Raw genomic sequence first — 24115 nt, forward strand, 5'->3', positions numbered from 1 at the left:
ATTGCAAGGTTTATTTCCAAGTTTGATTCTGTTTCTTTTTAGTAATTCAAGAGATGTTTGTTGACATCCTGGGCTCTGTTGAACATGTTAGCGATTTGGCTGCCCCACTCTCCTCCTGGACACAGAACACTTGGCCCTGGCCTCCGCTTTGTGAAGCCAACTCCAGCTGCAACTTGTATGTGTTTTGTGTTTGTATGTGATCATTTTCTGTGTGTGTTGTTTGTGTTTGGTGTATGTGTGTCTCACGCCTCATGTACGTGTGCGTGCGAGATGTAATTGGTCTTGGACAGTAGCATAAATAAGCAATAGCAAATCGGCAGCTCCTTTTACACCCTGCCTGCCTAATTTCCTTTACCAGTGTAGAAAAGAAAATTAGGCACAGAGAGTAAAAGAGGCTGAGAATTCACTAACGTCTGATTTGTGCGATTGCCCAAGACAAATTTATGTCGTGTGTGTGCGTGTGAGTTTTTGTGCATGGATGGTTTTTTTTTGTGTGTGTTATGTGTATTGCTCAGTGCTGTTGTGATGCTTTGGTTATAATAAAGCACTGTTCTAGTTATTTCCCCCCCAAAAAATACTCAACACAAATCCCGAGGGCAAAAATAAGTTCTGTTAACATTTAGCATCTAATGTAATTGTTCTGCCCTGAGCTGCTTCTCATTTACTTCTCCCAACATCCTTTTTAATTCCCTTCTTGCCTCTAAACTATAAGTTTTCAAACTGTGGGTCCTGACCCCAGGGTGTCAAAAGGTGGGTGGGAGGGGGGGAAATCACCGGGCATTCAGAAGGTCACCAGATTTCAGCCCTTCTCCTCTCAGATTTCTGTATTAGTTGACTTATTTTCACATCATTTCTGTTGCTATCCACTAATAGCAAAACTTTTTCGGTGACAACAGTACTTTCTCTTCAGGTAACTGCCACTATCTTTTGGACATTGGGTTGGGGGTCCTAGGAGCAAGTCAATATTCACAAGGGACCCACTCGACAAAGAAAGATTTTGAAACACTGCTCAATTTAAGGCTTTAAACATGTTGATAAATAGGAGCATGGTAACTCAGCACACAGAGCTAACTGGTGTAAGGGAAAACCTGGGTTCTTCTCTTTCATCAGGTGCCATCCTCAGTCCAGAGTTCCCTGGTAGGAAACATCTCTCTCGATTTGTGGTCTGCTATTAACATTTATTATGGAATTAAAAGTACCTTTGGCGCTGTACTTTCATCATCTGCTTCAGCTCCCAAGTTTGGCTCACTCCTCGCTCCTGAAGATTTCACCTCAGAGCTTTTCCTTCTCTTTGCTGGCCTGTTGATCAAGAGCCCAAGCCCCAGTTGCTTGGAATGTAGAGTGTTCCATGCACCATCAACAGCCATTGCATCTTCCCCATTGTAGATACAAGCTGCAACAGCAAGGTGCAGGAAGTGGCCGATGACTGAACAGAGGCTTTCTGAGTCTTTTAATATCAGGCATCCATCTCTGATACTCACTGCTGCCATGTTCAGTTCTTTAGTGGCTCTTTGTTAGTCAGAGCTGCCATTTTGAAATTGTGACTTAGTTTTTTTTATTGAGCTGGTCCGTAAACCAAGTGCCTTCATCACTGCTGCCAGTTGGAGAACCAGCAGTCTTCAAACTGACAGCTACAAGTCCAGCCTCAAGCAGTGAGCCGATTAACATTTTCTGATTGATATCTCAATACTTGTTCTTAAGCGTTTCAAATATTCACTATCCCAGTCTCTTATACTTTAGCTGTGGAGAATTGTTTGCCTGGATTGCAAATTTCACTTAATGCTTCTCTGTATGAGGAGTGAAATGAGTAGTGAGAGAACTTTTCACTTCAGGTTGGAATACAATTGTGGATAAGTGAGACAGAACATTGTTCAGAGCTGAGGTTTATGTTCCAGCCCTGTGAATAGGAGTTGCAGTGAAGGAAGTAACACTATTAGTAGTCACAGTATATCTACAGAATCCCAATTTATTCAGCAGGGTAAGGACTAAAACAGTACTCGCTGTACTTGCTGTGTAAATCTGCAAAATCCATGTTTATACAGCAGCCTAGGTTAATTCTGTATTTAATTTTGTTTCTAGATTTACTATAAAGTAATTAAAGAGGTTAAATCGGGTGACGAGCTCCTCGTTTTTATGAAGGACGGTGTCTATCCTGATGGGACGATGCCACCAAACCTTGATGGTAAGGCTTGTTAATAAATCCATACACATCTCATTAAATATAAATTAGTCAGTGTTTACCTTTGTCTGTTCGCGGTAGGACATTGCGGCGCCTCTCTAACTGATCGCAGTGAGACAATCAGATGCCTCTTGAACCGATTGCGATGAAACAATGCAGCACCTCTCCAACTGATCACAAATCTCTGAGACAAGAATATAACTGAAGCACATAATGTGGTAGCTGTGCCCCTGTGTCCTCAGTGGTTCAGCCATCTTCTGAAAAGGTGCTGAGAGACACACCTTTGAGACACAACCCCTCCTCCATAGAGAGGAGGGAAAATCAATCATTGGTCATCCCAGCTTTCACCCATCTTTTTCCTAGCACCCTCTGCGGTGCAGTACCAGTTGGCCCGGTCTTGTTTAGTTTAGAGATACAGCACTGAAACAGGCCCTTCGGCCCACCGAGTCTGTGCCGACCATCAACCACCCATTTATACTAATCCTACACTAATTCCATATTCCTACCACATCCCCACCTGTCCCTATATTTCCCTACCACCTACCTATACTAAGGGCAATTTATAATATCCAATTTACCTATCAACCTGCAAGTCTTTGGCATGTGGGAGGAAACCGGAGCACCCAGAGGAAACTGTGACGAATGGAGCTCCTCTAGCCACACTGTGTTTGCAATGAAAATCCAAGTTTGGTTGACTCACCACAAGGAAATCCACCCCAGGTTACGTTATTGCTTTTTTCATTCCTCCCAGTTTCCTCCTCTCCAGCCTCGTAATTCTAACCCGGTGATGAGACATTGAGGCACTTCAGGGTAGAGGAAGAAGAAAGAACGAACTTGCATTTATACAATGCCTTTCCCAACCTCAAGACATCCCAAAACACTTTACAGCCAATGAAGTACTTTTTGAAGTAAAGTCAATGTTGTAATTTAGGGAAACGCGTCAGCCAATTTTCTTATCGCTTGGGGTTTGATGTCTGATTTTCTTAAGGCTGGGCTCTGTGTTTAACTGAGCATTAGCAAGTTTCAGAATCCTTTCTTATTTAGGGAGGAGTTTAACCCCACTGTCTCAGTGGGTAAATGCACCCCTTGATGTATTACTGAATCGCATAAACCAGGGCGGTCCCATCCTCAATCCATGCTGAGTTAGCAGATCTTACCCAGGGCAGGTGAGGTGCTACAATTGACCTCAGCACCTCTGGGTTAGGGAGAGGAAGGGAGAAATCAGAGCGGATTCCTGCTCCTGACTACTATCCAGTGGCTCAGCGTGGAAAGTGGAATAGGGTTGGATATTGGCCAGGGATGGCCTTGGCCTTGGCTGTGATGCCACTCACCAACCTGTAAAGGTTTGTGCATGAGGCACTGGAGGGCAGTATGCAACAAACCTCTGGCAGAGTTGGCAGTCAGCACCTTCAGGACAGGAGGAAGGAAAATTGGGATTTAAAGAGAAAAAATTCAAGAAACTCTGACAGGAGAAGATACTATGGTGTAGCAGAGGACGGCAGCCTGTATAAGCCAGTGAGTGAAGTTTGAATAAGCTGCTCAGTGTCCTGTCTCTGGAGGAGTTGGCTTCATGGATTAGTGTGCAAAGGGCACATAACTCTGCTCTCTTGGGCTTCTTCTTATTTTTTTTTTGAAACCCATTAGGGCCCGATTTATTTTTTGTCTCGCATTCTTCTTTGTCTCAAGTGCTATTGATGAGAGCGGAGATAGACTGCCAGAGTCACTGAGGGCAGTGGCAGGGGGGAGGGGGTCTGGGGAGATTCGTGTTTAAGTGAGAGGTGTGGGGGCAGGCCGGGGCTGACCTGACCCCTTCACACCAGTTGTTATGCTGGAAAATTTACAGCATCCAGTGGATTGTTTGACTTGGCACGGGGATCAGGATGCTGCCTCGTAAACTCAATAATAGCTGCTCCCTTTCTTTAATTTGTTTGAACTTAGGCTGCAATAATTTATGATTATACAGTACAGGCCCTCGAAGCATTTGTCCTGAACAGTTTTCTGTGTGATTTTAACTGGCTGTCTGCTAAACTCTTTAACTTGTTTTTAATTGTATTTCTTCTTTTCACGTGTGTGCCAATTTCCTTCAACTGCCGGCCCCCACAGAGGAGCAGAGGTATCGATGTGGCGATTGCGACGAGCTGTTCCGCTCGAAGGTGGCACTGCGGCGGCACCAGGCATATGCCTGCAACAACGTTAACGCCATCTTCACGACCATCAACGAGGAGTTCAAGCAGAGCCAACTGGACGACGGGCAGCTCCACGAGTGCAAGGACTGCGATCGAATATTCCCCAATGAATACAGGTACGCACATGTTTAACCACAGGCTAGGGCCGGAGAAGGTGACGGTTCAACCACTTGGCCACAGGTACCACTGTTGTTGTCACCTGTGGGTGTTCACTGCAGTACAGTGAGACTACTCGCAAACCACAGCTGTATCTCTGTCAAACATCGAAAGCTCTTGAACCACACAGCGGCTCTGACAATGCCTGTAGGAGGAAGGACAGGTGAACATTTAGGGCAGAGGCTCTTGTCTTGCTTCACGTTGGCAGTATTCATTATTTCTCTTTTGAACCATTTTCACATCATCCCCATTTGCTTTCTTTTTTCACAAAGAATATATTGTTTAAGGAATTTAACGTGCTGCACATTTTTCTTAAACAGCAGGGGCCATAGTGAAGGAAGGTAAACTTGCTGCCAGTATGTTATTCCCCTGTTTAGACAGAGTTTACAGGTGCAAGGTGAGTAAAGCACTACTCACATCAACATTATAAGCTAGATACAGATGAGCTGGGCCATTCTCATACATGTAGAAAGAATATACTATTTCCCCATTGAGAGTATCTAAATGCGTCCTAAATGATTCAAGGGTTCTTGCCACCACGACCCTCCCTGGAAGTCCAGTCCTTGTGAAGAAGCTATCAGTTCTGAGTTGAACCTGTGTCCCTTCATCCCACTATCACTCTTTAACTTGAAGTATTGTTCCTGATTTAACTCTTAGACACCATTTTACTGCCCATTAATTGTCAGAGACAGCCCAGTAGATGGTTTAGAGCACACTAATTTGGTATAGAGTCTGCAATCAGCTCTGCTCTTATGCATCTATTCAAAGCTCTTATACCCAATTACTCTCTATGCTATTTTAGCACAGGTATTAATCCTACACTACTCATTCTGGTGACAACAGAGCCAATCACAGTTCTGTCCTTACATATGTACTTAAAAACAGCTTTGTGCAATTGTAGTACTTTCAGATTTGTGATTTACACTAAGTTCTTATCACTTGGTATATTTTAATATAACTATTTGTTTGCTAATTGAGCTGCATTCAGCTAAACATGCGTTAACTATGGTTTAACTGTGCTATTGGGATTAATTTGAAAAGGTTTAGTCCCTCGCTGCTGCAACTTCCAGTAATTTAGCGAGATAAAGCTTTGTTTCCCATTCTCTTTCAAGTGAACTTGGGATGGAGGGGGCGGGGAGAGGGAGGGAAGTCATTTGTAAATGGGTAGTGTTTGTAGAAGCTACAATGTCCTTACAGTCATTTCCTGGAAGCCCGTTTAGCTAAAGTAGTTAATAATGAGAATTTTTATTGAAGTGAGTGATTTTGCCGTTCGTAAATGCAGCCTGCAGCTCACTCGCAAATGGATGGCTCACAGATTGGAAATCCTGGTCTGTTAACTGCTTATCTTAGTGCTGGGTCAGTAAAACCCCTCCTTATTCGGTAAATATTTGATTCTAACAGTTAAAACTGCTCTTTTGTTCTGTGCGCTTTATGATTTTTTTCCCCCTTTACTGTTAGACTCTGGCTTACATAGTTTTATTCCCACTATTTTTCTCCCCAACTCAAGTGTAACCCACATTGCCCCCAAAAAGAGTCAATGTCAGTAAGAAAATCAACTGTGCATGGCATCACAACTCTCTGGTATCTTCATTGCAGGTAGCTGCTATTCTTGTGTGAGCCCCAGGCAGCAAGCATCAGTGGGCTATTCAACCATGAGGGCCATTAATGCTGATCCTAATCCTTTGCTCATCCCAACAGCCACATATGCACACTTTCCAACTGGCACTCTGGAGGATTTATAGCCCAGGGACGCTGAGACCAACTGTAGCGCCCAACTACTACTCTGGCTGCGAGCAGTAAACTCAGCACAGACCAAAGATTGAACTTGAGATCTTCTGGTCTCAATACCACAGTGGATGATGCCGTTACCCACTGGCATAGCAGGAGAGCTGAAGTGTATTTTCTTTTTTAAGGATATATTAAAAAGTCTCCTATATCATGCTGACACTTAGTAATAAGTTAAGGTTTCTCAGTCCCCTCTCTCCTGTCCATGCAGCCTGGAGCAACACATGATAATTCACAGCGAGGAACGCGAATATAAGTGCGACCAATGTCCAAAGGCCTTCAATTGGAAGTCCAATCTGATTCGCCATCAAATGTCACATGACAGCGGCAAACGCTTTGAGTGTGAAAATTGTGATAAGGTAAGGTTGAAGGTAAGAAGAGCCAAACCTTTCATTGTCTTATTGTTTATATTATTATTAGTTCTTGCATAGAGACCATGGGTTAAAATGGTACAATGGAAGCTGGTTAACAGGGATTCTGATTAATGAGAGTTTATTCTTGATGGGGTTCAGGTTAATGGAGGTACTGGTTAACTGGGGTTCTGATTATTGGGAATGCCACTGTATTTTTCTAGCAAGTGGATTGAAATCCACACGAATGGGATTTGTTTAATGGGCAGAATCTGACTTGTGGTACATTTCATCTCCATTGAGACCTTTCGATCAACTAGCCTTCAGTTGTACCATATAGCTCAGAACTCGTACCTTCTACTTAGAGTAATTTTGGAAAAAATGTGCAATAAAATTCTGATGAAATCCATTTATGCACAACTGACTCATCATTAGACAAGGAAATATAACAGGACAAAGGCTGTACTGTTGCAAAGAGTCCAGGAAGTGTCTCATTTGTTGGGGGTATCTGCAATGAGACTAACTGTGACATTGTAGCCTGTACCTGTATTGGTACTGGCAATGTCTGTAATCAAACTGACTGTGCTATTACAGGCTGCATCTGCATCAGAACTAACTGTGGGCACTGGGGCCTGTGTCTGTAACAGGGCTGATTGGATTACTGTGTTAAATCTTGACATTAACGATTTGCAAACTACAACACTGCCATGAATGCTCTTGTATCAGGACCACAAGTGAAACCTGTGCTGATCTCATCCTTTTGCAAATTAGTGGGGTTAAAACTGATCCCTGTTCTTTCCTGTGCAGCCTTTACCATAATTCAAATATAGTTACTAAACAATTGTCCTTAGATCGCAAGTCAAAAATCCCTTGTGCGTCAGGTGAGTTTAGAAGGTGGGGAACAGTGTGCTGCCAAGGTGAATGAGAAAGAAAAAAATAGAAGGGTAAACAAAAGATTGTAAGGCAGTTTTGGAATTTAAAACAAAGCCCTTTCCTTCTGCAGTTTGAGTTTTTACTGACTCAGATCGAAGTGAGCTCTTATCAGGTGATAATGTGCGTGGAGTGTTAGATTGTGTCATCTTTCTGTTGAGTTAAAGGGAGGGAAAAGGAGCTCTTTGTTACCTCAGGTAGGACTGCCCACGGTCACTAGTTCAAGTGCTGTTTGACCTTCTACTGCTTAATGAAGTGTACCAATGCAACACTGCTTCCTTCACACACAAAGAAAGGTCAGGACTTGCATTTCTATAGCATCTTTCACAATATCAGGACATCCCAAAGTACTTCACAAAAAATGAAGCACTTTTAAGTGCAAGTCACTGTTGGAAGACAAAAGCAGCATTGAGCTGTGACCCTGATTCTTGTGGAGGTTCAGTAATAGCAGAGCTCCTATACAATTTCAAGGTAAACTGAAATTGGCTCATACTGTTTTAAACCTTAGTCAACGTTGTGGTGCTGTAATTCTTACCCCCAAATTCTATTTCCTTTTCCCTTTGTGATACATTGTTGGGGTATTGAATACCTTCCCAGGTCAAATGCACACCAAACACAAGAATTGTATATTTCTAAAATAGAGGGACTTAATCACCTACAGTGGCTTCTCTTCCCACTCCCACAGAGTTACCTCTGTCCTTTGTCCCCTTCTATTTCTTATTTCCATACTGCCTCTTAGTGATATCATCGGAAAACACATCAAGTTCCACATGTATTTTGGCAATACTCCACCTCTCTTGACCCCTCCATTGTCTCTGATTTGTCACACTGCTTGTCCGACATTCAATATTAGATGAGCAGAAATTTCCTCCAACTAAATATTGGGAAGACGAAAGCCATTGCCTTTGGTTCCAGCTACAAATTCTGTTCCCTGACCACTGTTTCCATCCCTAGTAATTGTTTGAAGCTGATCCAGACTGTTTGCAACCTTGGTGTTGTGTTTGACCCCGAGATCTACCGACCACATATCGACTCAACCACCAAGACTACCAACTTCCGCCTCCATAACATCACCTGAGTCTGACCCTGCCTCAGCTTATCTGCTGTTGTAACCCTCATGTGTGCCCTTGTTACCTCTAGACTTGACTATTCCAATGCACTCCTGTCTGGTCTTCCATCTTCCAACCTATATAAATTTGTGCGCATCCAAAACTCTGCTGACGGTATCTTAACTGACACCGTCAACCCTCATCCCTGTACTTGCTGACCTACACTCAGTCTAACAATGCCTCAATTTTAAAATTCTCACCTTGTTTCAAATTCCTTTGTGGCCTCTCCCCTCCCTATCCCTATAACTTCCTCCAGCCCTACAAGCCTCCAATTCTGACCTCTTGCCCATCCCTGATTTTAATTGCTCCACCATTGGACGCTCTGCTTTCAGCTGCCTTGACCCCAAGTTCTCGAATTGCCAGCCTAAACTTTTCTGCTCTCTACCTCTCTCTCCTCCTTTAAGATGCTCCTTAAAACCTACCTCTTTAACCAAGCTTTTGGTCATCTGTGACTCGGTGTTAAAAAAGTTTTTATTGATAACATTCTTGTTAAGTGCCTTGGGCTATTTTGTTAAAAGTTCTGTGTAAATGCAAGTTGTTGTTATGATGTTGAGCATAAATTCTGCGTAATTTTTAGACTACTGCACAACAGGAGTTTGGGGACCACTACTATCCCGGAGTTGCCCTTTGTGCTTCAGACCTTAGCTCTACAATCTTCCCTCACTAACTGAAGCCAGGTGTGATAATTAAGTGTGATTACTGTCTGATTATAAGGGTAATGAAGCACCAATCATTGTCAGTGAAGCCTCCATAATGGACAACCCCTACCCCATTGACTGATAATCAGTAGTCCAACCACACTTGGTGAGATTCCAGCTTTGATTGGTCTATTTAGATTATGTAATGAAGTTCCCAGCATGTGCAGCTTTAAGCTGCCTTGTTCCATTCTTTAGAAAAAAATGAGACATTCTAGAAAAATTGCTGACAGCCTGACTCCTGCTGGTCCAGCAGGCACAGATCTATATACCAGAGCAACATAGGTAGTAAATTTTACCAGACAGTGGGTGTTTAGAGAACAGCTGTCTATTCTAATTGATCAAGGGTCCAAAGTCTGTGATGTATCACTGTAAAACACTCAATTACATTGTAATTGGTTTATGCAAAATGAGATCATGACTCCTGCAAATCATAGTACAATTAATCGAGATAATGGAAGTGCAGATAGAATCATATAGCACAGAAGGAGGCCATTTGGCCCATCGTGCCTGTACCCACTTGTTGAAAGAGCTATCCAATTAGTCCCACTACCCTGCTCTTTCCCCATAGCCCTGCAAATTTTTCCCCTCCGATATCGAGGTTCCATTGCTCTAATGATTGTTCCTGTTTAAAAGAGATCTCTGATACATGGGACCACGGCAGCCCCCTTTAACAGGCCTTTGTGCAAGTTTCCAATGACTTCCTTTTTTTATTGCTTTCTCTCCTTCCTGTATATCAGGTCTTCACTGATCCAAGCAATCTCCAGCGACACATCAGGTCTCAGCATGTGGGAGCCCGGGCGCACGCTTGCCCTGACTGTGGAAAAACGTTTGCCACCTCATCTGGACTGAAACAGCACAAGCACATACACAGCAGCATTAAGCCTTTCACCTGTGAGTTATTGTGTCTCTCTTATCTTCAAGTGTACATATAGGTGTCCTGTGTTTTCTGATGTCCAATCACATTCCCCAGTCTTATGATTGATTAAGTCCAAGTACACAGTGCAGTCCTGCCACCTCCCTCCTTTTTAGAGGTCAGTTTTTTTCCCCCTCTGTTAACACTCATGCCAGGTCCATGTTTTCTTTATAAACTCCACAGTTTCAGAGATCCCCTTGTTAATCCCTTTAAATCCTTTCAGATTTTGTGTTCAGCTAAATTGCCCAAAAAAATGCTTCCTTTCGTCATCAAAATGTTTTATCTGAGCTCTCCTAAACACCCTTGTAGTTTGGATGGTTTCAAAATAATCCGATGGTGAGCAACCTGCCTGTAAAATATTCTTCACACCACCCCCCAGTTCCCCTCCCACATTTCTTCCCTGAAGGGGTTAACTCATACTCATGTTGGGCTTTCACAGAGGCTGGACATCTTCAACCAAGTGATCTTCCTTCACCTCTGAGCCCAGACAGTTAGGCCAGGATTTCCTGCTTTTGCACTCACCTGTTTTTTAATTATCACTCATGATTGTGAAAAGGCCAAGTCTGACCAAAATGGCATTACAGCCAACTCAAATTTATGACTAACGTTCTTTTACATACTGCCATGTTGACTGGATTAAGATAAAGTCCCTCTTTGAAATGTGAGTGGTTAAGTCCCATTCTTGAAACCAAAATGGCTACCCAATTTGGACCGACAGAACTTTGATCTGCAGACATGCCTCTGACTAATGTCAGACAGTTATTACACCAATTCCCTTATTTACAGAGAGTTGACCTTACATACTCATTTTCTCTCAGATTTCCGCATTAGCCATTATAAATTTGAAATTAAATGCATTTTCTGATAACTGGTCTGCCTGCCATCTTGAACCCATTAGTGCTTGGAGATAAGATTCTATGAAAACGTTTTCATAAGATTTTGCCACATATTTTCGGCACTGCCAACTTGTTACTCACCATGTCATTGATAAGTTGCTGATTAATTGCACTGCTCAAAGTGATAATTTGCAGTGATAAACTGAAATGTAGGGACAGACTGAACACTTTATGAAGAATTTGCAAACTAGGGCGTTTGTATTTGTGTTAGTTGCACCCTCCTGGGAGACTGACCTTTGGAACCCAGAGCTACTCTACAGAGTTGCACTAAATATATGGAAGCTGTCACTTTTCATTTCATCCACACACAGCCTGGTGTTATTGGCAAGAGTGTGTTTCCTCCCGAGTTCCAAGTCAAGTAGGGAATAAAAGCAGATGTTGACTATTTCGGCAGCAGTTGAAATACAGCACTGTCGATTGAAGCGCTTTCTTTTCCTCTTTGACATGTCCTTGGTTCCACCTTCACCCTGATGTTCAGTATCACGCTTCCAACTGATGCCCGACTTTCTCATTCACCCACAGCGGCGAATTTTACCTGGGACTGGCAAATAGATGATGGGCTTATGTGGGTAGAGCTGTTCGCACAGGTCCCCACTAATGTGAAGTACCCTGGCTTGAAAGCAATCAAAACCCACTATGGGCAGGTGAATTTTAAAAATTTGACTGAATTTAGTTGGGAATTTGTCTCACTACCACTAGAATTACTGGATCAGCTGGGACCCTGTTATATGATCCATTCCCTGCTGGACAACTGGTACTATAGAACATGACCAGCTAAGTTTTGCCCACCTGAGATATTGATGTGAGACCCAGCAGAGCTGCTTCTTACTTTAGAGGCTGGAGTGAGACCACTAGCTGCTAGGCGACTTGGAAACCAGATGGCCTGGTCGAGCAAATAATGAGGTCTGGACCACCCCAATAGATGCTATTGATTATAAATGCCTTAATAACTATGATTCAACTTGGATTACACCCTGTTTGCATCAGAAGCTTTAGTCAACTCTTTACAGCATCGTAGCAAAGGTTAGTTACATCATAATACTCTTGTTCACTCTGTGTGTCTTTGCTCTTATTTGTCTTTTATATACTTTCCTGTTTTGTCTGAGTGGCATAGCCATGTGTAAGTACAGATACCTATAAACTGAGCATTTTTCTGTATAAACTAGTCTTCAACATGAAGGTTTGAAATATTGACACGCTTACAGGATTCCCCTGCCAATACTGACACTATGCCTGTGAATCCATACACACTCCTCGGGACCCCTTCCACATACTGGCACACTCCTGGTGATGCCCTGTTCTAACTTCTAAAAGAAAATGTCAACTACTCAAAGGAAACTTTGCTCTCATTGCAGAAACTATCTTTATATTATCATGTAGCAACAAATACAGAGAAATATAGCAATCTGGTGATAATAGGATTGAGATCAAATGACCTCACAATCCCCCTTACAGATGCTTCAATTTGAAATCCTGTATTCATGCATATTTCATTTTCATGGGAAGCAACTGGTTCATTTCATTTCTAGCATTTTGAATCAAGTAAGGTTAAATTGGACAGAATATATATTTCAGGGATTTTTTTTCTCTTGGGGTAGGTTTCTTTCTTTCTGCAACTTTTCCTTTTTCTGTGTCTGCCTGGCCTACACTATTGCAGCCAGGAGGGCAGATATATGGCCTGTTTCCAGGCAAGGTTAATGTTACACTCAACCAAGTGAGGGCTATTAGCACTTGAGAGATGAGACATTTTTTCATTATAGGGAACATCAGGCATCCCCAGGTTAGAATACCATCAGCCAGGTGAAGAATCATGTGTCATCTGCTTTGATCCTATAATTTTCCTTCACCACCCTCCAATCCCAGCATGCTTAACCTGTACGGTACCATGTGACAACCCAGCTACATGTTCAATATTTATATGTGGATTTACAGAACTCTGCAACCTACAAATTATTATTTAATTTCAGGAGTATTACTGAACTCTCAACTTCAAACACACTGCAAATAAATGTTTTTTTCTTGTTTTTTTTGTGAAATGCATTCCCTAGGTACTGTAGTACTATTAGTCATATTTTATTCGATTGTGTTGATATGATTCATGACAAATAATTAAAAGGGTGAGGCCTAATGAATGAGGCCTAAAGTTTTGATGAATCACTTTAGGAATGAGAGTCTGTGCTGTAATGTGCAACTATTGATAAGCTGAGAGGTCACTCAACTGTGTTGGCTTCATTGTCTTGTGTTTAATTAAACCAAGTGGGTAATGTTAGAAATGGATCTGATACTTTGAAGGCCTTCTGGAAGACTAAGGTGCTGCCACTGAATTATGCTTCTGAGTGGAACCATTGATAATGGTGAGAGATTGCACTAGTTCAAGTAGTAAAACATTCATCCTGAGTTGCCAGCTGAAACCCTTGTAAGTTCCCATAAGTAACGGCTCCTCTATTAGAAGTGTACCTTTCAAAGATGTGAGACTCTGTCAAGATATTTTTGGTTTTGTTGTTACTTTGCTGTTGCTAACCCTGCTGTCCATGAACTAATTTGATGTCATAGCTAGGAAGTCTCTTCACAGACCTATGAGATTGTCCAGTGAGTATTATTCCATAATAGCGCAAAGCTGTAAGTGTATAGTTTAGGTTTGTGATCTTTTCAGCATTCAGCATATAATGAATGACATATTGGGGGTGAAAATTGTCTTCTGCAGTAGCACATTGGGCAACATTCTCCTTGATTTTCTTTTCCATTGACTTTAATTGGGTACAGTATCAAACAGGATGCCAATGCTCTATTGCTTGTTTTGTGTTACTGCAGAAGACTATTTCACCCCCATTAACTAGAAGTGGACCATGAGGTGCTGAGCTTGACTTCTAGTGGATATTGTGTTGTGCGACTGATTGTGAGAGTCAACTTGTGGTAAAGTGGGACATTGAAGTGTCATTGGGGAGTCCATCTCAACATCCATCCATTGAGTTATAGCTTATTGATTTATATGTATGTTATTAAAATTCTTAACATCTGCATGTGCTTCCCGTCTGCACAACATGCCTTCTAGTTCTCACATTTTTGTGTCAACTTTTCCCCATTATAAATTAATATGATCACATTTATAATGTACTTTCCTGATGTAAGCTTGTTACCCTGATTCTGCAATCCCACAAATAGCTCAAAATGCATCCTAAAAGGATTTTTCATTCTCCATTTCTTCTGCTCAGTAAATTTCTGTTGTCCAAAATAAATGTTTAAACAGAATAAAAAAATCAAACGACTACATTTCACAAGTACATGCAGTGAATTGTCTTTTGTGTCCCTAATGCCATTATAAAGCTTTTGCTTGAAGGCCTCAACCTTTCCCAAAAGCCTGGTTTCGGACTTGAAACTTTTGTGCAGAGCTGTGACTCTGAGCTGGATTTGGTTTGTGCAGTCACGGCATGCACAGTGTATCTAATTTCACAGGATGCATCAGTACTGTTCACTCTGAGTACTGAGAATATTTTTGTTAGCAGTTTCCGTTGAATTTTTTTTTTCAAAATTATTTGAACAAAAGCTAGTGGGCAAATTTGAAAACCTTTATTCAGGTAAAACTGACATTGAGACAAACTCGGAGCTGAATTTTACCAGCCCCCTGACATTGGGGGTCGTGGTGGGGCGGCCCAGAAAATGCTTCCGGGGCAGGTCCGCCATGGGCCTCGATGCCGGGAAGGCCCCGCCCCATATTACTGCCGGCGGTGAGGCCCCGTAGCAGCCCCCCCCACCACTCGGCGACGGGGCCAAAATTTAAATATGTTAATGGATGCTAATGGATGAATAATTACTTACCTTGTCGCACCGGCCGTCCCGCTCTGATATTCCGGTCAGTGGCCGGCGCTCCCGCACTGTCTTATCTCCGACTAGTGAAGTATGGCAGAACACAGGTGGGGAGGGGGGAGGAGGTAGGTTTTCAGGGCAGGAATTGGGGGGGGGGTGGGGGGAAACAGGGCCAAACCTTTTTGATTGGTCCAGGGGGTGTTGGGAAGTAATGTTCATAGTTCATTAACTTTGGGGGTTGTAGGTTGGGATCACAAGGTAAGTTTTTTTGTGGAGGGAGAGGGCAAGTAATAAATTTTAAGGTCATTGGGGGGTTGGGAGAGGATCGCGATAATTTTATTCAGTTTTTTTATAATCAGGTTTCTTTAAAAATTCAAATTACATTGAAGGGCTGGAAGCCCTTTAAAAATAGTGCTGGCACCTGCACAGTGGCACCAGATGCCATTGCCGGGGACGGAACACCCTCCCCCTGCATGTCATTGGGGAGGGGGAACGATCCACCCTGGCCATGTAAATAAGCCGCCGCATACAATATCACAGCGGCTCTGTGGAGTAAATCCCGCGTATGAACCCCACCATCTTTGATCGGCGGCGAGCTGGTGAAATTCAGCCCATTGTGTGTATTAAAAATCACAGACTACTGACTGTACACTTGGACAGCAGGAATTTAAGTTACTGAGGGAAAAAAATGGCAAATGAAAATGTTTTCAGAAAACATTTTGGGATATTGTGGGAGGCTGGTGACCAGCTTGTACAATCAGAGTGTCGGTTTTGCATCGGGAAAACCCATTATAAATATGGAATTATGAATTTATAGTGGGGGGAGAAAGCTGACACAAAACATGTGGCAAAAACAGCAAATCAAGTTATGTGGATAGGAAGTGCGCGCAGATGTAAGATTTTTAATAATATGCACATAAACATGACAATTAGTTACTTTATTTAGGTATTCTATAGACTTAGTTTCTCTCAGTGTTCTTCTAAAACTTTGAATTGCTTCTTTGAAGAGTGACACTCCAGGTTATGCATAACAATGTAATTAGTGGTCAATTCAAATAAAATTAGTCAATCTTGGTGAGACATGTGAGAAACTTGGTAGAGTGTACAGTAGCGAACCATCAATGGCCAGATCACTGAAGTACCCACGTAATTAGGAATAGATTGGAATAGATAGTGTTAAAATTGGATTAGAAATTTGGAATTGCCATTCAGAGTTCCCTAGTTTAAATCTCAGGCCCAACAATTGATTGAGCTTGACAACACTCTAATAGTTGCGTTATGCAGGATTGAGGTCACCATCTTAGGGAAGGTGGGGCAAAGGAGTGAGGAAGAAAGAAAAATTCCAATTGCAAGCAGTCCCACCACCATCCAGAGAAACATCCTGTACTCAGCCAGTTCATTATCTCTACTGATATCAAACTCACAAGAGTCCACAGTCTGATGTGTTCCAGCCTCTTGGCTAAAGGGCAACGGCAGTGGTAATTGATTGGGGAGGGGGGCGATAGATTCCCAAGTACAGACGGTGTACCATGTCCCTATTGCTGCAAGTGCTAACAGCCTGCTGTATCTCACTGTGACAGTGCTTAGTGTAAGTTAGTATGAGAGGATTTAGAATTGGTTTGATTATATTGTAATTGTATTTATCTGTATGATATTGACAGATAGGAGGCAGGGACAAGCATGGACACAGAGTGATGGTAAGAAACCTTTTTTTGTATAGCTGTTGAAGCGCAGGAGTGTATTGTCACCCATAACCAGTGTTACCACTAAATATCTCCCTGCTTACTTCATTTTTAAGCCCTTGTCGTATCCCTTTTACTGTTCCCTTATTAACGAAGCTGGCAATTTTTTAATTGCCTTCTCTAAACAAAAATCAACATTTGATTTGGGAAAGTGAAACTGCCCTGGCCTTTCCTTTACTTTTTTTTGTGTGTCTGATTATAGAAGGATTGCATTTAATCACTATTTTTAGCTTGTTAGTTAATCTGCTTTCGTTGAATTCCTTTGTGCGCCATTTTATGTTTTTAATACCAGGGAGAGGCAGGGTGCAGTGAAATACACAAAAAATGGCATTCCTTCCCCTCCAATCTTCACTCTCGAGTTCAATAAAATAGAGCAGACAGAATTTTACATAAACACATTGGGCAATGCATTAAACATGGCACACAGGAGAAATAAAATCCAATAGAATTCATTTTACACTTGGTAACTGAAAGGTGATGTGTATGTAAATCTGTAAAGCAACATGTCAAGCATATTAGGAAGAACATTGACTGTATTAGTTTTCTTCTTTGCACTGTGGTGTTGTCCTGGGATCTGTCGTTATAAATATGGTGGAGATTCTTTCAAGTTATCACATCTTATTCTTTACCTCTTTCTTTCCTTTGGGGTGATCCAATGGAGTTTTATTGTGTTACCTAATCATGCCTAGGACAGTCCTGTGCATTCCAGCTCTCCTTTTCCCTTTATTGGGAATAGTCCAAAAAGTATGAGATTTCATTTTCTTCTAATCACTTTACAATGTTCAGGTTCCTAAGTGAGTATGTAAATGAAAATGCATTATTTAAAAAACAAAATTTGGACCAGAACTTGTGTCCTTTGCTCAGTTGAAGTGATCTGTAATGGTGAGTGACCTTTCAGCTTATCTCCAATTATGGTGGGCATTTCCTTTGAGGAGTTCAATGGCATTTATCACAATTAGTTAGGGGTGTAATCTGTCTAAGAACCTACCAAGGCTAGTGGCTTGGATAGGTGGCAGTTAATATCACTATAGAGGTGTTCTCTAAGTCCTCCTGTATACTTGTATGGCCCATGTTGCTCGAATAGTGTAAAAACCATTTATACTACATCTCTCTTTTGTATTCAATTACAGGTGAGGTCTGTCACAAATCGTACACCCAGTTCTCCAACCTCTGTCGACATAAACGGATGCATGCCGATTGCCGGACACAAATAAAGTGCAAAGACTGTGGCCAGATGTTCAGCACAACCTCCTCATTGAACAAGCACCGCAGGTTCTGCGAAGGCAAGAACCATTACAATCCCAGTTCTATGTTCCCTCAAGGTCTGCCACTCACTCCCAGTGCCATGCTGGACAAATCAAAACCCACATCAACCCTTAACCATACTTCCCTGGGGTTCAATGATTACTTTCCCTCACGCCCACACCCAACGGGATTGCCTTTCTCACCGACAGCTGCATTTCCAGCTCTTGCTCCAGGTTTCCCAGGCCTTTTCCCCCATTCCTTGTATCCCAGGCCCCCTCTATTGCCAAGCAATGCATTGTTCAAAGGCTGCTTAAATCGTGATATTGACGGAAATGTCCAAAGCCCCATGGGGACTCCCTCTGTGTCACAAGCATCTTCCTTGGTGTCGACGTTCAATGACAGAGTTGCCCCTTTAGAAGAAAAATCCAACATCCGATCTGAAAATTGCTATTCTGAGAAAAGCAAAGTAAAAAACAGTGACTTATCAGAAGGTAGCGACTTTGAAGACATTAACACAACGAGTGGGACTGACCTGGACACAACCACAGGCACTGGGTCTGATTTGGACAGTGATGTGGAGAGTGATCGAGATAAAAAGAAGGAAAAGACCAATCTAACAGCCAAAGCAAACGACAAGGTCACTTCAGTCTCCACAAATTCTACCAATGAAATGAATGAGCGAACATATCTTCCATCCCAACATTCCTTCTTTCCTCCTCCAGATGAGCAGAACCTTCCGACTAATGCTGCTAATGATTCCATTAAAGCTATTGCTTCAATCGCGGAGAAGTACTTTGGCACTGGGTTCATGGGAATGCAAGAGAAGAAAATGGGGTCACTTCCATACCACTCAATGTTTCCATTCCAGCTCCTCCCAAACATCCCACATTCCATATACCCTTTTACGGACCGAAACCTCAATCCCAATTTGTTAGTGAAAAATGAGCCAAAGTCACCCAGGGAGCACCAGAAAAGTGGGAGCACAGGCTCTGAGTCGCCCTTCGACCTCACCATGAAACGGAAAGAAGCAAAACCCCTCCCAACATCCAAGCTCATGGTGTCTACACTTTCAGGAGAGGAGCAACCGCTGGACCTGAGCATAAGCAGTCGGAGCCGGGTCAGTCAGAATGGCCCGGGAGAGCCCAGGAAGAACCATGTGTTCGGCGACCGCAAGATGATGATCAATGATGAGCTGCCCAAGATGTCGCATCAGCAACCCTTTCATTATGCAAAGCCGTCACCTTTTTTCATGGATCCCATCTACAGGTATTTGTAGATCCTACAGTAAACATTAACCGTTCCTTCAGAAGACTTCTGCATTGTGTCAACTTGAATATTGTATGAAATGTTTGTTCAGATTTTTCTCTGGTCTACATTTTTCTGAGGCATGTTGCAGCCTTCAACATTCTCCCTTCCTTTTCTGAAGCTGGACTAGGGTTCCACTGCTGCTGGCAGCCCTACCCCCACCAATCCCCACAACCTCCTGCTGAGGTGTGATCTGAGCAAGGCTGTGCACACATTTGTAGATGGGGTGGGAATGTTGGGTGGCAGGGAGGACAGCATCATATGTGACTACAATATTCTCCACAGTTAGACAGCCTGCCTGGTTCACTGCAATGGTTCAGACATTAGTAATGGCCACTTGTGAAAAATACTGGAGGACCCTCTGCTGCCTTCAGGAGCTGTACCCAAGTCACTCACATGCCTTCAGGAAGGGAGGGGAGAAAACTGGAGAGAAATTTTAAAATGAATGTGCATAGTCGTGCTTTCTTATTCAGGTGTCAGGTGCTTCGTATGCTTCATGATGCAACTCGATGCCTTTTGGCTGGCCTGTGTGAAGCATCACATTTGAACTATGATCAGGCACCCTGCAAGGGTGGGGGACACATTCTGAGGGGACAAACGCAAAACTCCACCAGGTCTGTGTCACGCTGCACGGTAACAAATGCACTGACATCCAGCCATGAAGAATGTCTGATTTGTATTTATAAATGCAGTAATCTCCGTCCATCCATTATATGTGTGTATGTGTGTGGGGGGAGTCAGAGAATATGCTGTTTTTTCACAGTAGGTGTTAGTAACAAAGTGTGGCAGGGAAGGTGTTACAGGGAGTGAGTGAGATGTTTCCAAAGTGTGTGCACTCCAGATGGCACACTTTGTTACAGATAAGAAATAGTCTTCTAAACAAAACGGGAAAGCCAGTCATTTCATGTGGGGTTTTCTGACCTCCAGATAAGATCCAGTATCTGACGACCAGTTTGCAATCTCAAAAGAAAAGGTCAGTTGACCTCAGGACCAATGCACAGTGATTTAGACCTTGTGGTCTTACAGGGGGTAAAGGTACAGATTAGCAGTAGAATACTGGATTGTGCATTACAAGGCATCATGTTCCTGCACTTATAAGCCTCTGCGTCCTTCAACTTACCTCAAGCAGTGGCATAGAAGATCTGCCAGTATAACAAATAATACAAGAGGACAGCCATCTAATTGCAGGCAGATTTAATGATCTTGGACATTGCAGGGCAGGAATGAGCTATCCAGCTTCACATTCTCAGTTTAAGATCAGCTGGGCCCTTGTGTTAGATTAGAGCCTGGTCATACACAAACAACACAGAAGGTTCTCAACAGCTGTTGTTTGATTCTTCACTGGATTATGGCTTTGTCACTACATCATGGCTGTTCAAAGCTGGAGACAGTGAGATGAAGTTTCTGATCTCAACCATTAGTGTAAAAGGAGATATGAGCCATGAGGGAAGATTGGAGAAAGCTCTACAGTCTAGAGAGAAGGTTCAATGGGAACAAAGCAAAGTAAATAAAATATTAAATGGCATGAACATACGAATTAGGAGTAGGAGTAGGTCACTCGACCCTTCGAGCCTGCTCCGCCATTCAGTAAGGTCATGGTTGAATCAGATGAAATCAAAATACTACTTTTAGGTTGGTCAGACCATCAAGGCAAGAAGTCAAAAAATTAAATCTCTGGGAATTAATGGCCAGAACTTTACACCCCGCCCCCCCCCCCCAACCCTGCCCCAGGGGCCGGCTGGGAGGCAGGGCGGCATAAAATTGGGTGGAATGGCGGGGGGTGGGGGTCACCTTCCCACTGCCTCTGGCATTTTACCAGTGGCAGCCAGTGTGCCCGCCCTTAGGCCAGTTTCAGCCCTTAAGTGGATGGGCATTTCATCACCTGTGGAGACTGCCCAGTAAAACTTGGTGTCCTCCCTGCAGGCTCGGAGCAGGGATCCCTCCTGATCGGGCCCCCCCCAACAGCAAGTGCTGCCCATGGTGGAAGACCCACCCCAACCCTCATGATCAACCCGCCCCCACACCCCCCACCCAGGACCTGCCTGATTGGTCCCGGCAATTTCCCACCCCACTTACCTGCACTCTGGGCCTGCTGCAGTGCCAGCAGTAGCCACCAATCCCCGTGGCGCTGCTGGGACTGAGGAGCTGCCAGCCCTCTGATTGGCCCGCAGTTCTTGGAGGCGGGACATCCTGCCTTAGAGCAGCAGAAGCCACAACCACAGGCAATTAATTGCATGAGGACCATAAAACACAGTCGTGCCTTTCAGGGCCTGCAGAATTGGGGTTGCCACTGACTTTCCAACTGGTGGGCGGGGCCACTGCCTCCACAACAAATTCCAACCAATGTTTTTAATTTCTTAACAAAGTGTGATGAAGATAATCAACCAAGGAAGGCAGTGGAATTGAAGATGTTTGGGGAACTTCAGATGAAGGGTTTCAGAGATTTGTATAAATAAAGGAAACATGTCAATGTGTACGTTTGCGTGCATGTGTTATTGTGTGTATGTTTGTGTATGCGTGTTAGTGTGTGTGTATTTGCAGGTGTGTGCTCCATGTTTATGCGTATTAGGTTGTGTGCAGGTGTGTGTGTTTTTGTCTGTTTTTTTTGTGAGTGATTGTGCGGTCTATATGTTTTTGTGCTTTTGTGTGTATGCAGTCAGTATGTGTACATGTCTTTGCATAAGGTTATGATTTCCCACAACAGCGAACAACCTGCCTACACTCATTGTTCACACCATTTGGATAAAGGACAGGAGGGTTCCCAGCATCTGTTAAGCCCATTAGATCATTCCAGCTAATGGAAATGTGCAACTATGATCATTTTGCATAACATAGTTTCTTCAAGAAAAGCAGAAAAGTATTGGGTTAACACAGGCTGCAGCACTGGATCCTGTGCCTTGCCAGCCTGTGCAGTAAATCTGTTTAAGGCAGGGGAATTGAGAGACATTAACAATTGATTGATTAGCTGCATTAATATAATCTTCGGGCTGGAAAACATTATTACTGAATTATGATAAAACTGATTTCACTTCTGGAAACAGTTATAAGTTAGTTGGCATCCAAAGTACCCTAATAAGTGCACAGAAGAACAATATAGGGGTCTGCTCCTCCAGGTTTAAGCGGAGCAGTTGAATATTTCAACTAGTTAATAATTTTTTCCTCCACTGAGCCACACAGGCTGCAAACAGCTCTGATTCAGTCAATGGAAGTGGGTTTGGGCACAGGTACTTCTCCTTGGTCTCAGTCAGGGCCAAGAGTTGGGTCACTGCAATTAACATCAGTATCCCTGAGATAGGAAGGGGAAAGAAATCAACCAAAGTTCCAGCTCCTGATCACTCTCCAGTCGCCCATAATGGGAAGTAAGTGTTTGACCACACTTGGCTGCAATGTCTTCCATTGTCAAATAGCCCAATCTTCCACTCACCATCTTGCTTCAAATATGCAGAATGACCACCTGGGTGAGGTAATAGAGGGCTGCTGGAGGAGCTGTACACAAGCAACTGCCAGTGCCCTCAGTAGAAGCCATTATGATGGAAAGGGAGGGTTAGGATTTCCTTTCCTCTGTGAGCTTATAAAGGATTCTAGTACTCTGTAGAAACCTTCTTCCTGCAATCTTTTCTGGTGTTTTGTGGAGGAGGTGTAATGGTAACAATAGTGGACTAGGATCGTGCAGGTCGTGTGTTCAAATCCCACCATGGCAGGTTATGAAACTGAATTCAATACATCTGGTCAGATGAGAGCTGACACCAGAAAAACAATGACCCCCAAAATTAATTGATTGTTAATTGAACCCAACTGGTTCATTACTCAGCCCGGCCTCCACGTGACTCCAGTCTCACGCTTTGGGGTTGACTCTTAATGACTTCAGGGTAGCTAGGGATGGACAGCAAACATAGCCCTGCCAGTATGGTCCACATCCCAAGAACAAATAATCCAAATAATGTAGGCTCCCAACCCAAAACCTAGGATGCTCAGTGTTCACATGGTGATTGCGAGCACCTGCAACCCATGGGACTAAGTATTGGCCTAACGGTCCAGCTGCTTGATCTCCTTCAGGTGAAAGCTCTGGGGAGAAAAGGGGGGAAGACAGCTCTCATTCCCTCCAAGTTAGACCAGAAGAGTGCACAGCCTGGATTTCATCCCAACCTTTGCTTTTCTCTTTCAGCTGGAACCACCTGCATTACACAGCGTAAGTGTGCATCTTTCCTTAAGACAACATTGTTCCAAAGTCGTCCTTAGTGTCAGAGGTAGGACTTTGGTTTTGGAAATGCTGGGCGCTGATTTAACTCTTTACTTCTCGGTCCAGCAGGGTGGAGAAAAGGAAAATGATGGACCCCCTGAACTCACTGAAGGAGAAGTACCTGCGCCCAAACCCACTTCTATTCCACCCTCAGGTATGTTGAGAGGCTGTATGTGTGATTTTTGTTGAGAAATTTAACTGAAGCTCCAATCTTCATTGGTACATTAACATTATCTGGAGTGGATCAGTGTAGCGACTGTAATTGAAGAGGCTCTGTATGGGAAAAATATTTATTTTGCCTATGTTAAATCAGAAACAGGTATAAAAAAGCAGGGATATTGTATCATGTCCCACAACACTTTGCATTGCCCGTGGCATTACATTTCATGTTCATCGTTATTATGTTATGGAATGGCAAAATCATTCAACAGGCTTTCCCTGGTGGAACCCTAGATTTCTGAAAGTATGTCAGATTTTTATGAAAATACTCAGTGTAACATTGCAATTGATTACGGCAGCTTATGGTGAGTTGCCTTATCTCAACAGGACAGGGACATTGGGCTTCCACGAATTGCCT

The 24115-nt window shown here is 43.1% G+C and overlaps 1 protein-coding gene across 14 annotated transcripts in view; it reads left to right on the forward strand.

Annotated features, from left to right (window-relative positions):
* prdm16 (PR domain containing 16) overlaps positions 1-24115 on the forward strand; it is a 769749-nt gene that overhangs the window by 698921 nt on the left and 46713 nt on the right. For 6 of the 14 annotated variants that reach the window (XM_068017132.1, XM_068017141.1, XM_068017142.1 and 3 more), the window contains 8 exons: positions 2080-2182; positions 4283-4481; positions 6518-6677; positions 10131-10284; positions 16668-16703; positions 17879-19259; positions 23464-23487; positions 23608-23692. In XM_068017132.1, the coding sequence (XP_067873233.1) occupies positions 2080-2182; positions 4283-4481; positions 6518-6677; positions 10131-10284; positions 16668-16703; positions 17879-19259; positions 23464-23487; positions 23608-23692 (2142 nt within the window). Of the gene's footprint in view, positions 1-2079; positions 2183-4282; positions 4482-6517; positions 6678-10130; positions 10285-16667; positions 16704-17878; positions 19260-23463; positions 23488-23604; positions 23693-24115 lie in introns of all 14 variants that reach the window. The other 8 variants (XM_068017133.1, XM_068017134.1, XM_068017135.1 and 5 more) reach the window with 8 other exon arrangements.

The sequence above is a fragment of the Heterodontus francisci genome, chromosome 37 (genome assembly GCF_036365525.1).
Source record: "Heterodontus francisci isolate sHetFra1 chromosome 37, sHetFra1.hap1, whole genome shotgun sequence".
Taxonomy (NCBI): domain Eukaryota; kingdom Metazoa; phylum Chordata; class Chondrichthyes; order Heterodontiformes; family Heterodontidae; genus Heterodontus; species Heterodontus francisci.